Raw genomic sequence first — 25677 nt, 5'->3', positions numbered from 1 at the left:
TGAATGTGCTTTAAAGGGAGAGGCAACAGGATTTGCCAGTAGATTACATCTGGGATGTAAGAAACAGTAAAATCAAGCAAGACTTGATGAGTTTCAGCCTGAACAACTACAAGAATGTATTTGCCATTGACTGACTGAGATGGGAAACTGCAGAAAAAAGAGGGTTGGGGCAGAACATCAAGGGTTTGTTTTAAGCATAAGGTTGAACATAGTTATTGGGCATCCAAGTGGAGATATTGAGTAGGCAGTTGATAGATAAGTCTCTATTTCAGGGGTGGGATCTGGGCTTGGAATATTAGTTTAGGAGTTGTTAGTTCTAAAACTAGAAGTTTTTTAAAGCCATAAGACTAGGTGCAATCCCAGGAGAGTGAGCATAGATAGAGGAGAATAAAGGCCCAGAGACTGAGCCCCAGGGCTCTCCAACATGATGAGGTCAGGGAGATGAAGAACCAGCAAAGACAATAGAGAGGAGCAGGCCTGAGAAAGGAGGACAGTCAAGAGAGTATGATGTCCTGGAGGCCAAGTAAAGAAAGTGTTTCAGGCACGTGGGAGTGATTATTAAGTATGGAACATTCACTCTCCAGAAGCACTTTTGTATACTTTATATCAACTCATCAGCACCACAATCTTGTAAGGTAAATATTAGTCTCATTTTACAGATCAGAAAATCAAAGCTCAGAGGGAGGAAATTTATTCACAACTGTTTTATTAATACGTCTGATATGGCAGCTGGGATGGTAGCCACGGAAGCTAAAAAACGGATAAAGTAGCAAGCTCATAGGTGGTAAAACTAACTTCCCAACTTAAATCCATTTGATCCATGCCTCCCCGGTTTGCACCAAGAGATGGTATGTGAAAAAGCGCCCTAAAAATGCTATCCTTCAGGGGCCAGCCCCCATGGCGTAGTGGTTAAGTTCAGTGCACTCTGCTCCAGCAGCCCAGGTTCATGGGTTCGGATCCCAGGCACAGACCCACACCACTTGTCAGCCATGCTGTAGCAACAACCCACATATAAAATAGAGGAAAATTGGCACAGATGTTAGCTCAGGGCTAATCTTCCACAGCAAAAGAAGAAAAAAAAAGCTATTCTTCAGACCTGGGGCTTAGACAAAATTAGAGGAAATTAAGATTAGTTGCAGGGAAAGACAGAACCTATGGGTTTTTCTTTTGCATTCCAAGATTGATTTTCTAAGGAGAATTTTCTCCTTGTTCCCTGATAATCATTGTTTCTTAATTGCTTGAAAATGTCATGATGATTTGACCCCTGAACCTATGGGGAGTCTGTGGATTAATGGGCTATAAGTGAGCTAAACACTGTGGAGGACAAAGGGGAGACCTCCTTTAATAGAGTGAGAACATTCTGCGCACAGCTAACCGCCTCCTGGACATGTTCAGTGAATAATTGATGCAGTTTCTCTTTGCTTTCCTTTTGAGAGTTTCTCATGATCAATCAGTGTTCACAGTAACTTGTCATTGTTGCAAATAATAGCTCAGACTCCTCTTTCTTCTTCTTTTTTAGATCACGTACAAAATGAAGAAAACTATGCACAAGTTCTTGATAAGTTTGGGAGTAATTTTTTAAGTCGAGACAACCCAGATCTTGGCACTGCTTTTGTCAAGTTTTCTACACTTACAAAGGAACTGTCCACACTGCTGAAAAATCTGGTAAGCTGTTTCATAAGTGATTTTTAAAAATTACAGCCCGACCAAAGTGTAATAAGATCGTAAAGAGAACAACTTAATAATCCTCTCCTCACCCCTCTGTCCTAGAGGTATAAAAAACAAAAAGCTTTTCAGGCCCAGGGATGGAATCACATTTAAAGAAAATACCGTTGTGAAATTCCGAGAATTTGTACCCTGAAAGCAGGGCAGATGTATTGAATCTGAGAGCAACTGGTTAACCTGAATTCTCTTCCACGTTCTACCACTGTTTTGTTTTTGTTTTTGTTTTAGATAAGTTTGAGCAACATTTGCTTTTTAATTAGTTGAAAGAGTGTGATGATTTCTGTGTCAGACGTACATTGGAAATACACATTGCAAGTGTTACACCTCACGAGACCTCACACCTCACTAGTAAAGATGATCGTGCCGTGCATTTTGGTCCCTGATGTACAAATGATTAACCTCCCTCAATTCCCCACATCCTTTTAACCCCCTGCCAAGAAAAGATTTTGAGATTTGAGGAATCTCTGGTTTCAGAAGTAGATGGCAAGAAGAATCCCTAAAAATCTGAGACCCTAGAGGTGCTGAGCCTAGGAAGCAGACACAGAGTTGGGATAGGGGCACCCGTATGCCACGCAGTGTTGTCTGGGCATCACCAGTCTGCCCACCACCCTTTTGGTGCTTTATGCCACTGAATTAGTCTTACACAATGATTACTAATTTAAAGAAAATGTAGGTTGAAAATAGAAATATGTATTTTCAAAAACTTGAGAAAGGATCATTTTAAACTTAGGATGTACATGTTCCTACCCTTTGGGGTTTATTTGACAAGTCCGTGATATTTCTGTAAATTTTAGATGATTTAAATCTCTTATTTAGAAGGGGCCCTGCATTTCTCCTTCCTCTGGGTATGGCCTGCCCTTTTGCTGGTGGGGTTGCTCGAAGGGTGGTGTGGTGGGAAGAAAGGAAGTGAAACAAGCCTCTGATAATTCACTTTGGTAATAAGTGGTACAAGACTCACTCGGGGAGGAAGTTCTGTTTTCCCTGAGATAGGCGCTTTAACAGGAATGTCTTGCTAACCTTTAGTTTCCGGGAGACCAAGTGTATTTGGCTTAGGTCAAGGGTCATCACTTCGCTACACTGTGGGTTCCTTCCCACTGTGTGGATTTATGCCATCCACACAAGTTAGTGGCCATGGGAGCATCATTCCTTGTCTCTGTTTGATTGTCGAATACATTTGCCTATCTCCACACAAAAATGCTGATATTACCCAAATGCTTTAATGAACCTGGCGTCGTGCTTTATGTGGATTATCTCATTTAACAACTTAGAACAATCCTACCGTTATTATACCTTTAATCCAGATGAGGAAACTGGGGCACATTGAGATTATGTGACTTGTTCAGGCACACTGTTAGTAAGTAGACGTGGACCCAAACGTTCTATCTCTGCGTCAGTCGTCTTCACCACCCTACTCTGTGCTGCCTCTGGCACCTCGTGCTCGGGCGGTTGTACTTCCCTAGTGAGAATACATGCTGGTCTGGCGGTTCCCCTAAACACACCCCATGCTGCAGGCCTCCTTCCTCCATAGCTAGTCTCCTTTAAGGAGTAGAAGTCTAAGAAAGATCTGAAGGAAATTGCTGGAAGATCCAATTCAATTAATTAAAAAAAATAAATAAAACCTTTTCCCTTTGAGGATGGTGAGGGCATTCCTGACGAGGGGGCAGATAGAAGAATCTGTTCCTACTGTGGTTGGTTCCTCAGGGAGCGCTCTTCTGACTGCATATCCGTCAGTCCCAGGAGGTGACACAGCCAAACAACGGTCAGCAGCTTGCAGCTTCCCTTTTTATGTTTTGCCAGGAAAGGGAAGAGCGAACCAGGCAGATTTGGGGGCCACGCCTTGGAGAGAGGGCTCAGGGGAAGCCAACCCCCCCAGGGAGGGAGGGCTTGCAGCACCTACGGTGCCTGGATGAGGAGTTTGAGGGAGCACCCCCCGGGAACCAGTATTTTTCAGGAGATTCCTGAAAATTCTATTCTCTAAGGCTAGTGAAGCCTGGAAATATTAAGCAATAATGAACACAGTTGAAATTTAGAGAGTAAGATAAAAGACGGTACTTTGATATTTTGTAGACTTTCTAAATTGTATCCCCAGTTCAACCAGCACATACCAAATGTCTATTGTATTCCGGGGTCTGTGGTAAATACCGAAGAATGTCATTTTCCAATTAAGATATCACTTAGAAACAGGTATTTTAAGTCTATATTGAAACATTACTTATTTTCATGGAGGAAAAAAGAAAGGATAGATTTGGGGGTCAGGTCTAGCTTTCCGCTTTTTTTTTTCCCCTCACTTTTCTTTTTTTAAATTGGCCCTGAGCTAACATGTGTTGCCAATCGTTTTTATTTTTCTTCTTTTTTTTCTTCTTCTTCTTCTTCTCCCCAAAGCCCTCCAGTGCATAGTTGTGTATTGTAGTTGTAGGTCCTTCTGGTTGTGCCATGTGGGACACTGCCTCAGCATGGCCTGATGAGTGGTGCTAGGTCCCCACCCAGGATCTGAGCGGGCAAAACCCTGGGCCGCTGAAGCAGAGTGCGTGAACTTTACCACTCGACCACGGGGCTGGCCCTGAGCTTTCTGCTGTTGGCTAACTCTAGATGGAGAAGAACTTTCATTATCTGTGTGACTTGGAAGCAGGAGGTTTTGCAAGTGTATTGTGTTGAGGGGCTTCTGAAGGTTGGTCCTGAGAAATACCGACCCAGTAAGTGATGATAACGACCTTAGTCACCAGGTAGACGTTCCTTTTTCTTTTTGTGAACTTGCAGTGATGGTGGAGTATGATGAGTTATGCGAAAACTCCCAAGAACTGCACAGATGTTGGTGTTTACATCAGATAGCGCCGAGGCAGGGTCTTGTTAACCGGCTTCTGACTTCTAACTGGCAGGCCTCTGAGGACTGTGAAGAGGACTGCAGTTGTAGCCATTACTCTGTGAGCACATTCCTGAGCTGAGGCACCAAGTCAGGGCTAATTTGCTTTCTTACTGCCCCTGCCTTCCACATACTAGAAAACAGTCTTTGTAAAAAGTTGTTTTACATCGTAATATAGGATGAGAGAGGCTGTGAGGTGTAGGTAGGAGGAATATGGGTTCTGGTCTCCCTCAGACCTGGAATTCCAGCTTCCAGCTTGCTTACAAGCCTTATAGCCTTAGGCAAATCACTTAGCTTCTCTAAGGCTAGATTTTCTTATCTGTAAAAAAGAAATAATAGTATCTATTTCTTGGTAATGGTGGGACTTCATTGAGATCATGGAAGTAAATTACGAAGCACAGTACCTGCTTAATATTTACAAGCTTTTATTAGTTATTTATATCTTCTCTTTTGATCTTTTTGGCAACTCCCAGTGTAAGGGCAGGTATAGGTAGTCAGATCTCACCTTACTGAGAAGTGCACCACATCTCCAAAAAGAGTGGAATTCGGGCTTGAGCTCAGCTTCCCTGACTGCAGATCAGACGCTGTTTCAGCGGTGCTGCCCCACGGATTACGGAGTCAGGATGTCGCCTTTGCAGACTGGGTGGACGCTGATGGCCCACCTGACATGGCAACTGGAACCTGTGCCAGTAGTCATCAGATTCCTGTGCACGTTTAGCTTGCATAGTACTTTCTTGTCTACGCTTTCCCTTTCATTTCTTTCGTCAGTGAATTACAGTGTATTGGAAAGAGCGAGAGTGTTAGCCAGTAGTCCTCAACCTTTTGGTCTGAGCACTCCAATCTTAAAAACGATTGAGGACCACCAGAGTTTCTGTTTATGTGGACTGTTTCTATCTATATTTACTATCTTAGAATTTAAAACTGAGAAATTTTAAAATCTTTGAATTCATTTTGTTGCAATAAGTTGTTTTGGTTGCAGTAGACAAAAAATACAGCCTGACACAGGTCCATATATCAGGAATAGAGAGGAGGACTTGAAGAGCCTTTTCTGGGAATTTTCAATATTCCTCTTTGATACTCCGTCTAAACTTAACAAGTGGTTGTTTCTTAAAAGTTAGTAGCAGTGTGAATCTGAAACTATGTTAATGTTCTTTAAGGATTTGGAAGCTGTCAAACTCATGGTGACAGATAGAAGTTTTCCAAAATTTTAACTTTTCTCCAAAAGCTCCCATTTTATCATAAGCAACAATTACTGTCACTTGTTTACCTCATAGTGACGGGCTCACCTTATTCATTTTTGAGAAAATGTTTACCATAAACCAAATCTCAATATCACAGTTTGTCAGTCATTCTTTTAAGGGGAAAAAATGGTGGTCCACTAAAAATCTAACAAAACCAGCTAGTTTAGCTTGCAACTCAAAAAATTGCCTAAGTGCCTTTTCTCAAGATAACTGTCATGTTTTGGTACACCTTGGAAGTGCTTTATGCATACTTCCTATTTCAGCAAACAGAATATAAAAAAGACTCGAGTTGATGTGTAATAAAATCAGTAATTTTTACTATTTTGTCATTGGCATTTTTTAAAGTGTGCTTTTTTTGGAGCCAGGGGGAGGTGAGGAAGATTGGTCCTGAGGTAACATCTGTTGCCAGTCTTCCTCTTTGTTTTTTTTCTTTTCTTTTCTCCCCAAAGCCCCAGTACATAGCTGTATATCCTAGTTGTAGGTCATTCTAGTTCTTCTATGTAGGATGCCGCCACAGCATGGCCTGATGAGCAGTGCGTAGGTCCATGCCCAGGATCTAAACCAGCAAACCCCAGGCCACCAAAGTGGAGCGCATGAACTTAACCACTCAGCCACAGGGCCAGTCCCCTGTCATGGGCATTCTTGAATGAAGATAACCTTTTCTTTTTTTACTGCAAGAGCACGACCATGAAGAATACGGTGACTGCAGTTTGTGGCGATGCCTTGATTCTCACTAAGGCACCAGCAGTTTCACCTCCGTTACTTTTGCACTGTCACTGCAAATGTCGAAAAAGTCAGATAAAACCTCCTAGCATTATTGTGAAAATACTTTTGACCTCAGGCCCTCTGTGGGGTCCGTGATCCACACCTGGAGAACCACTGGTATCAGAAATGAAAGGCTCTGTTAAGAGTCCAGCCCTGCTACTGAGTGGGTAACATTGCCCAGCTTAGAGCACGAATTTCCCCCCTGGGAGAATGAGGAAACCTTCCCCACCTACCCTCTTGCTGTGCGAAGATCAAGTCCTATCACCCACGTGAGAAGCTTTGTAAACTGCAAAGTCCCTGAGTCACACACAGAGGATTGTTGCCTATTAATAGACTACATTAATGTAAATACTACTGTGGCATTAATAGTCACTGCAGGGTACTTTTTGTATTTATTTTTTTCTTATAAAAAGAACACATGCCTAGTGGGAAAAATTTAGAATACAGAGAAAGTTGTAGTTTCTCTTCTATATTCCCCCTACCCAGAGATAACCGTCATTGATATTTGGGATTTATCTTTCTAGTTCTCTTTTCTGCACCTTTTCTCCCCCCAAATAGATGAACTCATATGTTCTAAGAAACTTTTTGTTTCACTAGATTTCACTTAGTGTTGGCATTAGAGCGTCACACACTTTCCCTAGTTGGGACAAGTTAGACTCAGAAGCACAACAGAATGTGACTCCCCAAGGAGCCCCTGTGTGGATTCCCCATCCTCGGCAATTCAGCCCTCATCCCCGTTGCAGTCTTGTCCTCTCCCTGCTGTGAGAGCCAGTGCTGGGACATCTGCTTGGTGGGAACCCAGGTCCTGGGCAGGAATAGGAGAGAGGACTTGCCTATCCAGTGGAACTATACAAGAAGACCTTTTGTCTTTGAGTTTCATGTTCTTTCTACCACTGTGGGCTTTTGACACCTTAAAGTGTCAACAAGAAGTTCCATAGAAGAGTGACTTTAAACAAGTGAACCTTGCCATTTGTGTCTTTTTCTGATTAAAGTCTAAGTCATCCGGAATTATAGAGATGCAGAACATATCAGTGGTTACCAGGGGCTGGAGAAGTGGGCCAAGGATGTGACTATGAAGGGAGTTTCTTTGTGTTGATGGAGCAGTTCTCCATGTTCATCCTGGTGGTGGCTGTCCTGATCTATAAATGTCATAGAGCTATACACAAAGACATGCAAAAAAAAATAAGTGTGTGCAAAAACTGGTGAAATTGAAGTGAGGTCTGTAGCCTAATTGATCGTCTTGTGCAGTGTTGATTTCTGGGTTTTGGTAATGTACTGTATAGCGCATGTAAGATGTTACTGTTGGGAGAAGCTGGTGGATGGGTATAAGGGACCTCTCTGTGCTACTTTTGCAAATTTTTTAGTGAGTCTATTATTTTTTTTTCCTTTTTCTTTTCTTTTTTTTCTTTTCTGAGGAAGATTAGCTCTGAGCTGTCATCTGTGCCAATCTTCCTCCACTTTATATGTGAGTTGCTGCCACAGCATGGCTGATGAGTGGTGTAGGTCCACTCCAGGGATCCAGACACACAGACCCAGGCTGCCGAAGTGGAGTGCACCAAACTTAACCACTACACCACAGGGCTGGCCCCTATAATTCTTTCAAAATAAGAAGGTTAAATAAAAGTGTAAATCATCCAATTGCAGTCAGGGAGACAAAGTAGGGAAAAGTCTTTAATAATATAGCTATTGTTATATAAAAATTTCAGTGTAAAACAAACATACAGACCAAAAATAAAACTCTCCCTTTTCTGTTGTTCCTTTAGACCGCTGATCTGTGATTCCACTGCCTTTCACGTCTACAGGTGTTCTAAACTGGTCTTTCTCGTCTTTTGAATTTCTCCCTCTAGAGTTCTTTAGTGGTAACTGTTCCCCAGAGGTAAAGTGAAGAGCTGTTTCCTGCAGAAGTGAATCATGTCTGAGTATGTCTAGGGAATGCTGCCTCTTAGTGGTGAGAAGCCAGAGAAATGTCGACGTGATCTATGTTGTTGCTGTTGTGTTTAGTATGTTTGTGGCGAGGTTTTAAGTGCATGTACTTTTATGTGAAGTGCCTATCATAGGTTTGGTTCATAGCATATGCTTACTAGATAGAATTTTTTTTAATTATAAGAAAGATTTCTTTAGCTGACTTACCAGTCTCTTGGCAAAGGTGTTACAGAGTCAACAGTGAATTGCATCCATTGAATTACCAAACCACTAAATGGGACCGGAAAGAAGTAACTGGTGGATTGAAATAGATTCTCATTGTGTGGAGGAAAACCATGTAAACCATCCCTGAAGAGTCCCCCGTATCAGTAGTTTTAGAAAATATATTTAAAACCTCTCTTAAAATAGGAGGAGGATTCTTGTCCAGCCAGGACTCTTCGTGCCTCTGGTTCCTTCTCTTCCCTGAGCCTCTGGACAGTTCTACACTTTCCCTAAGAGCCTGAGTCTCCTTTAGCCGTTGGAGGGCAGTTATTGCTTCAGAGCTCTTGAAGCAAAGCAAAGGTTTCTCCAGCTGCATAGCATTTCCTGTTTGCGATCTCTGACTGCCCAGCATTGTGGTTGGGTTAAGGATTTTTTTATTTTTAATTTTTCTTCTCTTCCCCCTCAAATGAGAATAGCTGGAAATGTGCAGACTGGATCTAGATTTATAGCAAACAGACTATTTCTCAAGTTTCTTCTTTGAAATAATGAAAAATGTAGAGAGCGTTGGTAGCCTCTGGGTACCCTGAATTATGTAATACATTTAAAAAGCCTTGTCTTCTTAGAAAATGGTAATCCATACTTGGAAGTTTTCAGCATTTGATTCAGCAGAGCTCATGTCCTGACATGCTTCATTGCCAATTAATATTGTGGGACATTCTATGAAGTAAGATCTATCCATGTGGGTGGGAGGGTGGGTAAGAGGGAGGTTTTCTTTTTCCCTTCTATTATAAAAATCATACATTTTTACTAAAAAATTTCAGAGATATAGAAGAATTTAAGAAAATAAAGATCATTATATAATTCCAACTTCTAACTGTTAATATTATAGTATGTCTTTAAATAATTTCATAGATTTATACATAGAGATGCTGATAATTTACACAACACAAAATGTGTATATATATAATCCAAGTCCACAGTCTCTTATCTAAAAACCCTTGGGGTTTGATGTGTTTCACAATTCAGAATTTTGCAGATTTCAGAAGGGTAACAGGGTGCTTATGCCATATATTATGTAATACCCCCCAGTGACTTCTCAGACAGGTCCTCATAATTAAACAGTTTTATGTCTGCAGTGAAACATGTGAATATTTACATGAGATGGAATAAATAAAGACACTGAAGAGTCCCACCTCACTTCAAGTCAGAGCTTACCACCAAATGAATTTATCTCAGCTCAGGTTTTGCTGCCAAATGAGGTTTTTTTTAATATAACCTTGTATTATACATATGTTTCTCAAACTTTTTTTTAAAGCTTGCTAGCTCTCCATGACCATACAAATAAAATTGCAAAGTCACTTTAACAGGCTACAGAGTATTTCATTGTGTAACTAAACCATCACTGATTCCCTATATAGGCTTTGAATTTTTAGATTCATCAATACAGGTGTATCTTGTATTAAATACATCCACTATACAGAAGTCCTGGTACCCACAGGCCAAATTTTGAAATGGTTTGTTTTTCTTTTGTTTTTTTTAATTTGAGAATTTACATTAAAAGTGTTTTAAATAGGAAGTTCAAATAATACATTTTAAATAGGACTGAATTTTCATCTTGTGCATTTTGCATGTAGTAAATAACGCTTTTAATTTGAAATTTGTGTGTTTGTATTTGTCATTGTTGTTCCACCAGGAACAGACTCAAAAAACAGCATTTTGACGCCGGAAGAGACTTAGTGATGCATGAGAGAGGAGGGAAGAAAAAGGAAGAAAGGAAGGGGAGGGAGAAAGAAAGTGGTTGCTTGTTGGAGGAGAGAGTTTCTTCAGCCATAGGAATGATCTGAATGTGGAGGAGAAAGTCTCAGATTGGTGCTGGAATGCATCAGGATGTCCCTAACATTTGCGTGTCAATATTTCTTTTTTTTTTTTTTTAAGATTTTTTTTATCTTTTCCTTTTTCTCCCCAAAGCCCCCTGGTACATAGTTGTATATTCTTCGTTGTGGGTCCTTCTAATTGTGGCATGTGGGATGCTGCCTCAGCGTGGCTTGATGAGCAGTGCCATGTCCATGCCCAGGATTTGAACCAACGAAACACTGGGCCACTTGCAGCAGAGCGCACGAACTTAACCACTCGGCCACAGGGCCAGCCCGTCAATATCTCTTTTAAACAAAGATAGAGCTAGTCTCACCCTCAGAGTCTTGAGGCAGGTAAAATTTTTGTTATTTTTATGGCTAACTTTTGTTCATACAAATAATAATGTTAACAATCACGTATGTTTATAGTGTGCCTCTTATATGCCGGGCTCTGTTTCAAGCACTTCACATGTTGCATTAGCTAGGATAGGCAAGGATATGCTGCAGTAATACATTGACCCCCAGATCTCCATGGCTTAGCATAGGAAAGGTTTATTTCCTCCTCTTGCCCCACGTCTTCTCAGGAGTCTGCTCCGCACAGTAACTGTAACTCGCAGACCTGGGCCGGTGGAGGCTTCTCCTTCTCCGCAGGGCTTGCCATGGCAGAGGCGGGGAGAAAGTGGAGAATCGGGAAGGCCTGTCACAGCTCTCCTGGATCTGTTAGTTCGTTGGTATAAACTGTGTTCTTGGTCCCACGTGCAGGGGACAGGAAGTAGAAGGGAGCAAATGGAATATTTGGTGAGCATTACTGTTTCTGCCTCATCTGTATATAGCCTCATTTACTCCTCACGTCAGCCCTACCAGGTAGTTGCCGTAGTTAGCCTTCTCTAACAGCTGAGAAGGCTGAGTCACAGAGCACTGAGTAGCTGTCCGAGCCAGCATTCAGACACAGGTGGTCTGCTCCAGAGTCTGTGCTTCTAAGCCGTCCCCTGGACTGCCTCTCCAAAGATAGGGATGTCTTTTTATGGACATGAAGTTTACTGTTAACTTAAGTAAAAGTCTTGATTTAAAGAACAAGTAAAACAATGGCCCAGATGTTACAGGAGTAAGGCAAACACTGTTTTCGAGACCATTAACAGCCGTCTCTTGGCTTGATCTTGGTCCTAGAAGGCTCCAGAGCTCCTTCTTCAGGCCCAAATCTGGAGGCACATTGTGCGAAGCAAATGCACCTATTTTCCTTGGCTCAGGGCATTCTGCCAGACTCAGCCTCACCCTCACTCCTTTGAGCCCCTCCACTCTTCCTTCATCTCCTGTTTCCCATCCCAGGCGTCTTACCTGGATTCTGCCATTCCACATACCTGCTTCAGATGAAGTGTTCTGTCTTGAACTGATTTGGGGTTCCTCGCAGAGTCTCTCCTCACCTCCACTTACCGTATCCCTCAGACAAGGCCACCTCCTCCAGATGCAGACTCTTGGGCAGGTACTACAGCTAGGCCAGGGCGCCTTCTTCTGGGCTGCTGTCAGCCAGCACCGGGGAACAGGGATTAGTGAGGTGAGCATGGCTGGATTTCAGGCTCCTCTTGTACAAGCTAGGTGGATGCTTTGAGCTGTGTACATCCTGCGAAACTGCACAGCAGCCATGCTGAGCCCCGTGCGTCTGGCTCTCTCTTGCTTGGGAACAGGAGTATCAGAGTGTGAGATGCCTTCCTCTAGGAGTTTTCCTTGAAACACGAATCCCGTGCCTTGTTCTTCGACAAGAGTTCTGGGTTGAGAAGCACCTCTTGTTACCCTGGGAGACTTCCAGTGCACATTTTATAGTAAAGGCTCAGAGACATCCTACGATGAAGGAAAGCTGTCCAGTTCACTGCTTTCCTAACTTGTCTGACCACAGACCTTCTTGTTGTGTAAGAAGCAGTAACTTCCCATGTACCAGTTTGAGAAATGCTGATTGAGATTTTGCCAGGTCAGGTGGTCCATTTCATTTGTTGTGTGGTTTTTAATTTTATTCCATTTCACATCTCTTCTAGAATTTATTATTTACATTTCAAGATGTAATGTCTGATTTTTTAAGCTGGTTGCTTCTTTACACTTTGCCTCTTTATTTTAAATTATACCCTTTGGTGCCTTTGGTACCTTTAGATTTAAACCTGAAGAAACGGCCTACGATTCAGTCTTAAAGTAGTGGCTGACTACATCTTCCACTAAAAACGAGTGGGCCCTTTTATTGACTTATCGCCTGGCCATGTTAAGCCATTGAAAATTCAGAGAGCTGGCAGAAGTAGCATGACTTTGAAGTCAGATAAAACTGAGTTCAAATCTCTGCTCCACCAGTTTCTCAGCTAAGTCACCAGAGGCCGGTGCATTTATCACTCACTCATCCGGAAGGCAAGGATATCAGGAAGAGATCCTTGAGCTGAGCCGTAAATAATGAATAGATGTTTGTGAAACTATTCTCTTAGGCTTGCAGAGGCTCTTTCCCTTAAATAGAAACATGAAACAGCGTAAAGCTTTGGTTGATAGACTTGATATTTAGAGTAAGGTGCACGTCTTTACTTTATACATCAGTATTTACAGAAAAGAAGAAAACACTTTACTGACTGTGTTTACTAACTGTCCACTCTGTTCCAGGCTCTGTGCTGATAAGCCTGACTCTCACTTTCTCTGTGAGGTTATTTATATAGAATGTTTTAATAATTTACTTAATTTTATGGTGAAAGATGGACATGGGTATAGGACCAGATTTTTAAAACTTCCTGCTTTTTGTTGCCCACAAGTAGAGAAAACTTACTTGATTTCCTGGCAGCAGCTGGCAGCACAGACATGAGATCTAAGAAGACTCCTTTTCTGCCAGGGTGGCCTTCAACGTATCAACTGGTGGTGAATGTCACAGCCACCATTTAGATAAATTCTTTGAATTCTAAAATTTTCAATGAGGATCAAGTGAAGCAAGTCTTAAAGCATGAAGCTATGGACCCAGCAGACAGAGTCGGGCAGCTCAGGCAAAGGGAGCAGCAGGTGCCTCTGTCTTGTTGTCAGTTAAGTGAAGATGGACGTGTCTACTGTGAGGTGTTACCATGTCCTCCTGGTAGTGGTAAGCCCTTTGTGCTCGTTCATGCTTATTATTTTAGATTTTTTAATTGTGTTAAGAAGGTGCTTCCTAAGTAACAGTTTGTTATTGTAAAACATATAATGTGTGATAAAGATGTTCCATGAAGGCGAGGAAAATGTGATTTGATACCACTTACACTGTGGTTTTGTTCTAGTTTAAACATGGCAAATTATAGATGACATGCTTGGAAATGAAATTAAAGGTCTCCAAGTTGATCATGAACTGACTGATTAATCATTTCGATCACGGTAAAGAAATTGTTAGGGTCGGGATGACTTTTTTAAACCAAAGACTGGCTATCTAGGCCTTATTTTCTTTTGCCTTCTCATTTATCTTGGTCTTATAAATCTTAGCTACTCCCTTTTTCTTGTCATTATCCTCAGATGGAATCAGATGCTGCACATAATGCAAAGGGAAATGAGGCTTTCCTTTTCACTCTTGATGTAGGAGATGATGTTACAGCTAACCCATCATTTACTTAAATTGAATTAGACAAAATATAATTGTATTATTTTACACTAAGGAATTCTCATATTCCCCGGTACTCCTACACCACCCAATTTTCTCGGTAAGACTGTACGTTCCACTTAAATTCCATCTTGTCAGTTCCTAATGCCATTAGCATCAAGCTGTGATTTGGTTCCCACTTTTCCTGAGGTCTTTCCCAGATCTCCCAGAGCATTCACCCACCTCATAGTAATTATTCCTTAGACCTTAGGCAGGTGATTTCCACTCTCTGACTGTAGGTCTCCCTTCTCTAAAGAAATTTTGGGTTTTCTTCTACTCTGGATGCCCTTAGTCTAAGGCAGTGATACCCCAACTTGAGCTTGCATCCATCTCACCTGGAGAGTATAAATATAGGTTGTTGGCTCCATCCTCGGAGGGTCTGGTTAATTTAAGGGTTTGAGTTTTCATTTCTAACAGGTTTCCAGGTGAGGCTGACACTATTGGTCTGAGGACCACACTTTGAGGACCACTAGTAACGATTGTCATTCTGGGCAGAGATCCAGAATTTCCTACTCTTAGAGAGAAGCTACAACTTTTTTCCTCCAAATTCACTACCTGATTATTCGTACTTTTATACATGCCATCTGGTTTGTATCTCATATTAGTAAATCAAGTAAGTTGAATGAGAAGTGGGCTGTTGGTTGATTATATTGCCCTCTTGTGTTTCCGTTCATATATCTTTTTAATAACGTGAATACAAAATTAATACCAGTTCATTGTGAAAAACTTAGAAAATACAGGAAAAAGAGACTAAAATAAAAATCATCAACAATCTTATTTTCCACTGTTAAGGAATTGAGATATATCTGTATCTATAAAATCTTCTAACATTTTTTCTGTTTGTACATGCTTTTTTTCTTATGTGTAATTTTTGTCATATAATTTTTTTAACAACATTGAGTCCATACTGTGGTGCTATTTTGTAATCTATTTTTCACATATTTATGTATTTTTGAAATGTTTTCCTGCCTTGTAAAATATTGTGGCCTGAGACCCTTTGCTTAATTGAAAGCCTGCAGCCTCTCCCTCCGGAGCACGGTCTGCAGAACCCAGAGGCACTATCCAGGACATCGTTTCCTACAGCTGTATAGCATGCCCATCATTTGCACCAAAATTTATGTACCCAATCTTCTATTTTGAACATTTCCACTTTTTTATTGTTCAGGCTAACAGTAGAGAGCATCTTTGAAATCTCTGCACATGCTGTGATTAGCATGAATTCAGTTTGTAATATTTTCATTCTCCTTCCTTCACTATTGTTTGAGTCGGTCGGGAAATGAGGAGAAACTGCTTGTAGCCCAAGGCTCTGGTAGGCATATCAGTCCTTGCTCTGGTCAAAGAAAGAAGCTCAGGGGCCGGCCCCATGGCCAAGTGGTTAAGTTTGCGCACTCTGCCTCGGCGGTCCAGGGTTTTGCCAGTTCTGATCCTGGGCACGGACATGGCACCACTCATCAGGCCACGTTGAGGCGGCGTTCCACATACCACAACTAGGACCTACAACTAGAACATACAACTGTGTGCTGGGGGACTTTGGGGAGAAGAAGAAAATAAAAGATTGGCAACAGATGTTAGGTCAGATGCCAATCTTTAAAAAAAAGTAAGAAGCTCATTTTCTTGAGATATTTCAGACGTTTTCAAAAGGTTGTATTTATATTGCACCAGAAGTTTTATCGTGGACATTGTGGACTATAAAATTTAGGGCTTTGACAGGAGTTATGAATTGAGCCCTCTCACTCTTCGGCATTAGTACGGAACTGTTTAGTTGTTTTTTTGTTACTTTGGTTGGGGGGAGGACCAGGGCCGCTCTTCTGCTCATGCAGCAGTGGAGTGTCTCCCTGTAGCTCTTTCACCCAATTGGTCTGGGTTTTTTCCTACTGTTCAACTGTGTCTCAGTAGCTCATTTTAAGCTGTAAGAGTATTACAACTAGAAGGTTCTTTAGAGACCTTATAGACCTCTCATTTTGTCAGTGGCAAGAATGAGAAGTGAGTGGCTTGAACTTTCACAGCCAAGTGGAGACAGGTTCAAGTCTGGAGCATCCTTTCTTCTCCAGTTGTCAGACAAGGCCTGACAGCTACTGGATGGAGGGTATCCTTGGTCTGTCGCCCCTAACCATATCCCGGGAGCAGTTCTAACTCTCCAGGCCCTCTCCTAAATATGCCCCCCACCTTCCATTCTGATGCCAAGCGCTCCAGGAAGACCAAAACTGGTTCAGGTTCTGTAACACTTCTGAGTCTCAGAAGAGCTTTCCTAGTTTGGCGAGGAATTCATTTGTTCATCCATTTACTCCATCAACAAGTATTTTATTCAGTATATATAGCATGTCTGCTGTGCTGGGGGTTTAATGTAACACGGTGGTGGACGCAACAGTCATAGCCCCTGCCTTCAGGAGGCCTTGCTCTAGGCAATAAAGAAACAAGCGATTGTGAAATGTAGTCCTCTCTGAACTGAGCCTGTCCTGCCTGGGTGAGGCTACTAGGAGATTAGGGAGGAGAGACCTATTCAGAATGGTTGACCTCACTCAGGAAGTGAAATGGAGACTAGGAGACTCTGCCAATAGCCAAAGGAAGAGTGGTCCAGATAGATGGTAAAGCGTGTGCAAAGGAGGGGTGAACTTGATGGGTCAAGAAGCTGAAAAAGGGCTGGCGTGGTTGAAGGGTAATAGGAATGAGTAGAGGAGCTTAAGACAGGTTGTCAAGGCCAGACCTAAACTGGGAGGTTGGATCCAAATCCAGTTCAATGAGAAGCCATTGATGGGTTTTAAGCAAGAAAGTGATATGAGCTGATAATCAGTTTAAAAGATCAGTCTAACAGCATGACACAGGAAGTGAGAATGGCCTTTGGGAGTCAGTAAAAACCTTAATTAATAACCTGACCACCTGCTTTACTGTTTGATCCTGGGCAAGTTACTTAACCTCTCTGAGCCTGTTTCCTCTTTAATTAAGACAGAGACCCATCTTGCAGTGTTGTTCTGAGCCATAGCTTTAGATAACATATGTTAACACAGTACCATCTGTCATTTTAATAAATCTAGTTCAGGCCACTCTGCTTAGATTAGCACATGGTGTAATGGAATGCATTATCTTACAGTTTATGGAGACTGCCTTGCAGAATGAGGCAGGGAGACAAGAACTAGGAAGCTTACCAGTGGAGAGAATGGGGTACAATATGAAGGACATTTGGGAGTCCCCACCACCAACCCAGCCTCAAAAGATCTATTTCAGTATCTATTTTCAATATTTCTACCCCTACTGCTGGGCTTTTCAAGTGTAAAGAATTCTAAGAAAAAACCCAGTTCCATTTTTTAAGGGTCTGTATTGTGCCAGGCATTTTGCACACATTGGGGCCAGTATCTGCATCTCACACAGTCCCCTTGGCAGCATGTGGAGGGGCCCTATCAGCCACTTTATGGGTGAGGAGACAGGTCTCTAAAAGCCTGAATGACTTGCTCAAGCACACACCCTGCTAAGTATATGTTACCCGCTTGACCCTGTGAGCACTGGGCGCTCTGGCTCCTGGGAGGGTGAACTTACAGACCCCTGGGCAGTGGTGAGGTGGTGTCATTACCTCTCGTCTGTGCTGGGTTTGTAAGTTCCCTCAACCTGAGAGCAGTAGACTTTGTTTTCCTTAATGCATATGCAACCAAATAAAACTTAGTTTAATAGGTCACTCATAACTGATAATAATTGTTCATGCATATTTATAGTATGTTATAGTTTTTAAAACTTAAAAAGATTTTATGCTTAAAAAGATGGTCCCGTAAACAGTTCATTGACTTTAGAGGTAGACCTGGTTTGTGGTTTGACCCCGCCACTTAACCCGTTGAGTGTGTTTGAACTTGTCACTTAATAATACCGTGTAGGTTCTTAGGAGCAGCAGATGAAGCAGCGCATGTAAAAGCAGGCAGCCCCGTGGCCTGCTGCAAACCGGGAGCTTCCCTGATGTCAGGCTCTCATCCTCTCCCACCAGCGTGGGCAGTACTTGAGGAAGGTGCCAGGGCACCCATTTTAAAGGCAGGAAACCAAGTCAGCAAGGTCCAGCAGTTGGCTCAGAGTCACCTAGGCCAGGAATGATGAGTGGCCACATGCCTCTGGGCGTCTTAGCTCCTGCAGAGAACTCATTCCTCTGCATCATAACCCCAGGGAAAGGGCCTGATGAGAAGGCACCAGTTTTAAATAGCTTCTAGGTAGTAAATAACTCTCTAGGGCATGAAGGAGTTAACTCACTGGACAGGATACCTAATTCATACCAGGGAATCGTCAACTTAACTGCTGGGGGCTGGCTCATTATTTTAATTGGATTTTCTGATGTGTTGAGCAAGTCAGCAGATTTGCATTATCCTTACTTTCAGCAAAACTGTTTCTGTCTGTAGAAGGTAAGGAGAGGGAGAGAAGCAGCGGGCAGTGGAGAGAGAATGTCAGAATTAATGCAGGATGACAGAGCAAGCAAATTATGACCTAGTTAATTGATACAGTTTTGCATGTGCATGTAGGGGTCGTGGGGGTACCATTTGTAGAGCTGTGCTGCTCTCTGCTGCTCTCACAGAGGGAAGAAAACGAGGCACTGCTGAGTCACCGCCCCTCCACTGTGCTCTAGAGAGCCCCACCAGGCACTCACCCTCTGGCGAGCCAGAAGTTACAGCACTGTGATGACCGACAGCTGCCTCTGGGCTCCTATTTGGGGATCTGGCCAGTTAGTGAACAAAACAGATGAGATGCCTCTGCTTAAGCATACCTTTTAGAGAGGGAAGACAGGTGATAAATGAGTAAACAAGTAACAAGATCATTTCTGTGGTAGTAAAGGTATACAGGGGTAAAAAGAGTCAGTGCAGAAGACGTGTGTGTGTGTATGCACAGAGGAGAACTGTTCATCAAGTCATCGCCAACGGCTGGGGTTACAGGACTGTTTGTATAATGTCTGGTAGTGTTTAAGCAATTGTAAGGAATAAACGGTTAGTTTTATCAAAACCAATATTAATTACGGTTTATTTGCTTAAACAAGTCATTTTTGCATCATTATGCAAAATGATAGACTTCAGCCATCTCCTTTTCTGATTTATTCCAAATTTCTGGTTGGGTTGGATGTGTGTGTGTGTGTGTGTATTTATATATATTGTGGGTTAGGCATGGGGTTATTTATACTGTATATTTATATATATAAATTCATGTTTATACACACACACACACACACACATAATACTCCCAGGGGAAATTCCCTTTTGTCAGGAAGGAAGTAAACAGCAGTTTGTTTAGAAAGCAAATATGTGTACCACACGCAAACATCATTCCTAAAAAGATTTTTAATGTGTTATTTACTTAATAAAATTTGGAAGGTACTCTTTTTAAAACATACTCTTCAACAACCTCTTATAATCTTGAATCATGTAAAGAATTTAGGTTAATTCAACTTTGTCATTAAAGGAGAGGAAATGGATTGGAAGTTGAGTAAGTGGGAATGGAATAATCAATAGAATCTTACTAAAATAAATGGAAAATAATCACATCATAAATTTGAAAGGCTTTTTTAAAGATCCATTGAAGATAACGAAGGCAATCCAGAAGCCTGTCCACCCATATTATTGCTGTATCATGTTGGCCACAGTGCCATTGTCATGGAGAAGCTCGTCCGCCCATATTATTCCTGTATCATGATGGCCACAGTATGGTTGTCATGGAGAAGCCTGTCCACCCATATTATTGCTGTATCATGTTGGCCACAGGGCCATTGTCATGGAGAAGCTCGTCCGCCCATATTATTCCTGTATCATGATGGCCACAGTATGGTTGTCATGGAGAAGCCTGTCCACCCATATTATTGCTGTATCATGTTGGCCACAGTGCCATTGTCATGGAGAAGCTCGTCCGCCCATATTATTCCTGTATCATGATGGCCACAGTATGGTTGTCATGGAGAAGCCTGTCCACCCATATTATTGCTGTATCATGTTGGCCACAGTGTGGTTGTCATGGAGAAACCAGTCCACCCATATTATGGCTGTATCATGTTGGCCGTGGTGCCATTGTCATGGAGACGCCTGTCCACCATGTTGTTGCTGTATCATGTTGGCCATGGTGCTGTTGTCATGGAGATGCTTTTGCTATGCATCAATTTGTAAGTCTTGCTCAGGCCATGAAAGGGATTCCTGAAAGAACTAGAAAATAAACAAACAGGAAAATTACAGAATCCTACAACTGTGAAGTCATGTAATCGGTCTCTGTCACAGAGCACACCTTAAAATATCTGAGAAAATAGATTTTCTCTTCATGAGGTCTCCAAGGAAGGAAATGTAGTTCTGCACCTCAATAAGTATTTCCTAAAAGTTTCCTCCTCTTGAGATTGGTCTGCTTTTTCTTTGACTTCTGTTTGTATCTTTATAGTGACAGGCAGTTACTATTCACTTTTTTCTTTTTTTGAGGAAGATTAGCCCTGAGCTAACGTCTACCACCAGTCCTCCTCTTTTTGCTGAGGAGGACTGGCCCTGAGTTAACATCCCTGCCCATCTTCCTCTACTTTATATGTGGGGCGCCTGCCACAGCATGGCTTGATGAGTGGTGCCATGTGCACACCTGGGATCCAAACCTGCGAACCCCAGGCTGCTGAAGTGGAGCGTGCAAGCTTAACCACTGTGCCACTGGGCTGGCCCCACTATTCACTTTTTACTTAAAACAATCTCTTTTGCCAGTTTTTATAAATTAACCTACTTTTTCCTGGGAAGTAAGAAAGAGATCGTAAGTTTTAATTTTTTTTCCATACAGCCTTTTCATAGGGTCATCACTGGGGAGATTCTGTATTCATAATACACACTATTTTTGCCTTCTTGGTTTCTTATCAGTCCCCAAGAGTATGTGTGTGGATAACCACAAAGAAATTCTTAATTCTTGGGGTTTTCCATCAATGCAACTACAGTCCACTGCCTGCTGCCCCATGCCTAACCACAACGACAACACTGAACGCTTACAGTATGTGATTGTTGTGTGGTCAGTACATGGCTTTTAAGGGACTTTTCCTTTTGAACAACCCCTACATTCAGTACTAACCACAGAGTTTCCTAATTCTTTTATTGTTATTTTGTAATACAGACTTCAGATTAAGGTGTCAATAACATCAATGTATTTTTTGCTTTCTCCTGCTTCATTTCACCAAGGATGTGAGGCATTGATGGAAGCCCTGATTTAGGACTAATAGTTAAAAATGGCTTATAATCACTATCTCTGTATTTTTGTTTTAGAATTTTTACTTTTTTTGAATAAACAATATAGTGCTTGTTACCAAAAAAATGCAGAAGGGTACACAGTACAAGGCTCCTCTCTCACCCTCTGTCCTTGCCCACCCTGTTTCCATCCCTGGAGGGGACCAGTAGCCAGAGTTTAGTCTCTGTCCTTTCAGAAATAATTTAAGCATAGACATTTTTTTTTTTTTTTTTTTTTGCTGTTTTGATACAAATCTTTGTACACCATGAATACTATTTTACGCTTTGCTTTTATCACGTAACAATTTATCTTGGAGATAGTTCCAAAGTTAGACATAGAGAGCTTTCTCATTTTTATGACTAATGTTTAGAACTTTCATAATTTATTAACCAGACCCCTGTGGATAAGCACCACACTTTCCATCAGCATCAACAGTCCTGTAGAGAAGAACCTTATACACACATGATTTTATGTTTCCTTCATTCTGCAGACATTTCTGGAGCACCTCCTCTGTGTTAGGCAGCATTCTGAATTCTGGAAGTATAGCAGTGAACGCACAGTAGAGCTTGCATTCAAACTGGGGATACAGTAAACAAGTACATATAAGTAAATAGTTAGGGATGGTAGGTATTTTGAAGAAAATAATGCCAGGATCTCCACGAACAGAGGAAAGGCGGGTACCTGCTTGATTATTGGAAGGCCCCTACCTCACTTACTCACCATCCACACAGACTCCTAAGACCCCCAGGATAGCCGAATGCGGGGGGGCTTGTGTCCCAGGAATGAGATGGGTGACAGTTCAGAGCAAAATATCATTCCAGCTGTCTGTCTAGGGCAGAGGGTGAATCCTATTAATCTTTATTTTTCCCATCTCATACCCAAGGCCGGTGGCTTCAACCTTTTTTTTCTTTATTATTACCTGCAAACCCTCACCCCAAGGAGCCTTTTTAAAGACATTCTTTCTCCTAATTCCTTCCCCCATGAAATTTTAATATCGTAGATGTTCTCTGTATCAGTTTCTGTACTGTGGCCCTTTGGAAAGCCACAAAATTGTAATATCTCAGATTTTTTTTCACTCCACTCCCCAGGAAACAATGCCCTGGACCCTCACAGAACTAGACTCTGAATCTATGGCCTTCTCACTGTTGGCTGGTCTACTGGCTTGCCTGTTTCTCTGTTTGGATGGTGTTGAAATTACATAGACAGAATTGTCTTGGTAGGAATCTCTGTCTTTGAAATGAGAAAGAAAGAGTTGGTTGTTTCTCATCCAAGCCTTCTGGTGGTACACACTGGAAAACCTTCCTTGTGTGTAAAGTCAGTGGTCAGGGAGAGCAAGACATAGAATGACTTGTGAGCTGCGGAAGCCAGGAATGAGAGAACCAGAGGAAAGGGTTAGAGAGAAACTGAGAACCAAAGGGAAGGTCTCTCTGTTCCTGCCCCTCTCTACTCCCACATTGCCCTGTTTGTATTTAACAGCCCATGCGTATTAAAAATAAACATGTATTCAGCCCTTCCTAGGTGTCAGGGAGTAAGCTAGCACTTTTCGCGTACGTTAACTCATTCCATCCTCCCAGTAGCCATCCACAATGGCTTATAATATCCTCACCTTAGAGATGTTAAGAGGGTCACACACAAAGCTTGTGAGTGTCAGCGTCCTTCCTTCTCGCACCACTTTGTCTCTCCGCCTCTAATACAACACGTAGTGTCATAATGTGGTTGTGTTGGTTGCGTACTGACTGTGTCTGTCCCTGGGATGCGAGCTCTCTAAAGCCAGGAGCAGTATTTTCTCCATCTTTACCTCCAGCCCCTGGCATAGTGGGTGTCACAGAACTGGTACCTGGTAAATGACAGATGGAAGGATTTGTTGGATGGATGGACACACTGACAATTGAATACACTTACACTTGAATAAAATTATTTCTTGAATGAGGGAACCCACCAACTTCTCCATCTATAACCCAGTTCTGTGGGTCCCTGCCGCCTTGGTTCCATGCCATTAAAACTGATTTCACCAAGATTGTAGGGATCGCCTTGAAGACGGACTATATGATAAACTCTTCCCTGTCTCTACTTGTCCATTCCTTCCTTCTTCTCTCCAGCTGGGGAGCAGCTCCCTCTCCCTGTCCTCTGTAGACTCCATCCTGAAATCAAGGAAACCCAGGCCACTGCCTCGGAACGGTGAAAAAACCTGCACCGCAGCTGCAGACGGCACTTCCTAAATATCTTGTCTTTCTAACGGAATCTAGGCCCTGAGGCTACAGTTGTGAGCAGGATAGTCAAGCTCCCTGCCCTCACTGAGCTTATGTTCTGGTGTGGAAGACAGAATACACATACAGACAAACCGGTAACTTCAGATACTGATAAACGCCACAGAAGAATATAGAAAGGAGGCAGTGAAAACCAATTGTACAGTCCCCTGCTTACTCTGACAGACGCATCTGAAGAAAAGTCAAATTAAGATCTACCATTTCAGGAGAAGCAAGGAAAGTTCTAAACATGATCTGAGGAGTTGTTTGTACAAATGTACGTACACTGCAGCGTAGTGGTTCAGAAGGCAGGCTGTGGAGCCACACTGCCTACGTGCAGATCCCAGCTCTCTGCTCACGTGCTGTAGAGTGGGGCCAGGTGTGCCCCTGACCGTGGACGTGTCCTCAGGCCGAGGGAGACGGTGCGTGCAGAGCCCTCCCACAGAGCCCCAGTCAGCAGGAGCTGGTCCATTGTTCTGTCCGCACTTTCTCGTTTAACCCACCTCTGCTTTGTTTTTCAGCTCCAGGGGCTGAGCCACAATGTCATCTTCACCCTGGATTCCTTGTTAAAAGGAGACCTAAAGGGAGTCAAAGGAGTAAGTGTTCAGAAATTTGATTTTCGATTTAACTTAAAAGGATTGATTTTTTCTCTTTTAAGATCATAATGGTACTTGTATTTGAAAGGCACTCTCAACATTGTTAGCGTAAAAAATGTTGTTGGAAAATGATCACTGGAAAAGATGTGCCACTTTGCGTAATGTTATTGACTGAGCACAAGATCAGACACTTTTAGGAATGTTGGTGAGAGCCTAAGTGGGTGGGGGCTCTGCGCCCGAGTCTTGACTTCGCGCTGTGGACCCAGCCTCTCAGGACCACGGGGTCCTGCTTCATCAATGCAGCTAGGAACGCTCACCCTTCAACTCTCTCAGGCTACCCTTGCAGTGAATGGTGTGATGTGTGTGAAAAGCGTCTTGTTTAAAGTTTCAAGTATCCTATAAAGGAAAGCATTTTGCTAAGATGTTACTTCAAAATTATTTATTCACCTGTAAGCAAAAGAGCATTCAATTTCAATTTCATTTTCTCTTTTCTAAGGATCTCAAGAAGCCATTTGACAAAGCTTGGAAAGATTATGAGACGAAGTTGTAAGTGGTTTTTTTTGTTTGGTTTGATTTGATTTGGTTTTTTAATATTGTTGTGAGTTTCCTAAGAAAAAGAATAACTGGAAGAAGGGGAGAGCCCTTAACTAGTGTCTCCTGGACAAACAGTTATTTAGCCCGTCCTTGTAAGGGCCAAGAGGTCGAGTGTGCCGACCTAATTAAGTGGCACAGCTCCCAGGCCAGTCATCTGGAGCAAGATGCACTTTTGCTGTCAAGCGTTTTGGGATCATGGCTGATATTAACTATCAAGTTGGAGACCTATGGCTGTTATACCTTCTCTTTCATTATAGTTAGCATATAACCATAGACCGTTTGCACTTCTGTGTGACATAGCAATTGGGAAATCATAAAAACAGTAGCGAGCATTTGTGACAGCTTTCTGCCTGCCAGGGCCTGTTCAAAGTATTTTACACGCATGACCTCCTCACACCAGCCCATCCGTGTGCAGCTTTCACTGTCTGTTTATAGGTCAGGAAACTGAAGCCTAGAGAGGATAAGGGGCGGGCGGAAGGTCATAAAGCTAGTGAGTGTCAGCTGGCACACAGTCCAGTCTGTTGACCCCGGAGCCTGGGCAGCAGAGCGCGGCCTCTGCAGTCAGGTGGCCTCCCACGGGGTTATCGTGAGGGATTCGGGCGATATGCGTGAAGCCCTCAGTGAGGGCCTGGCTCCTCTTCATACTGTGCGTTCCTTTATTATTATTACCCTGACACATTTACAACACCATGAGGTGGGGTGGGAGGAGCAATGTTATTTTAAAGCATTTAATAAAAAGCTTGGCTGTAAAGATAACTATAAACATAAAAGAGTAAAAGCATTTCCGTAGGCAGCAATAACAGCAGAATGAAAACATAAGCAAAAGAAAACCAAATTTAGGATAAATATTTTTTCCTGAACTACTTTTG

The 25677-nt window shown here is 42.4% G+C and overlaps 1 protein-coding gene across 4 annotated transcripts in view; it reads left to right on the top strand.

Annotated features, from left to right (window-relative positions):
• Positions 1 to 25677, top strand: part of ASAP1 (ArfGAP with SH3 domain, ankyrin repeat and PH domain 1) — a 349163-nt gene that overhangs the window by 217549 nt on the left and 105937 nt on the right. For all 4 annotated transcript variants that reach the window (XM_070221826.1, XM_023648976.2, XM_070221824.1 and 1 more), the window contains exons 5-7: positions 1520 to 1665; positions 24140 to 24214; positions 24711 to 24760. In XM_070221826.1, coding sequence (XP_070077927.1) covers positions 1520 to 1665; positions 24140 to 24214; positions 24711 to 24760 — 271 coding nt within the window. The remainder of the gene's footprint in view (positions 1 to 1519; positions 1666 to 24139; positions 24215 to 24710; positions 24761 to 25677) is intronic.

This window comes from Equus caballus, chromosome 9, assembly GCF_041296265.1.
Source record: "Equus caballus isolate H_3958 breed thoroughbred chromosome 9, TB-T2T, whole genome shotgun sequence".
NCBI lineage: Eukaryota > Metazoa > Chordata > Mammalia > Perissodactyla > Equidae > Equus > Equus caballus.
The sequence above is the reverse complement of the archived record's forward strand: the minus strand, read 5'-3'. Positions and strand labels throughout refer to the sequence as shown.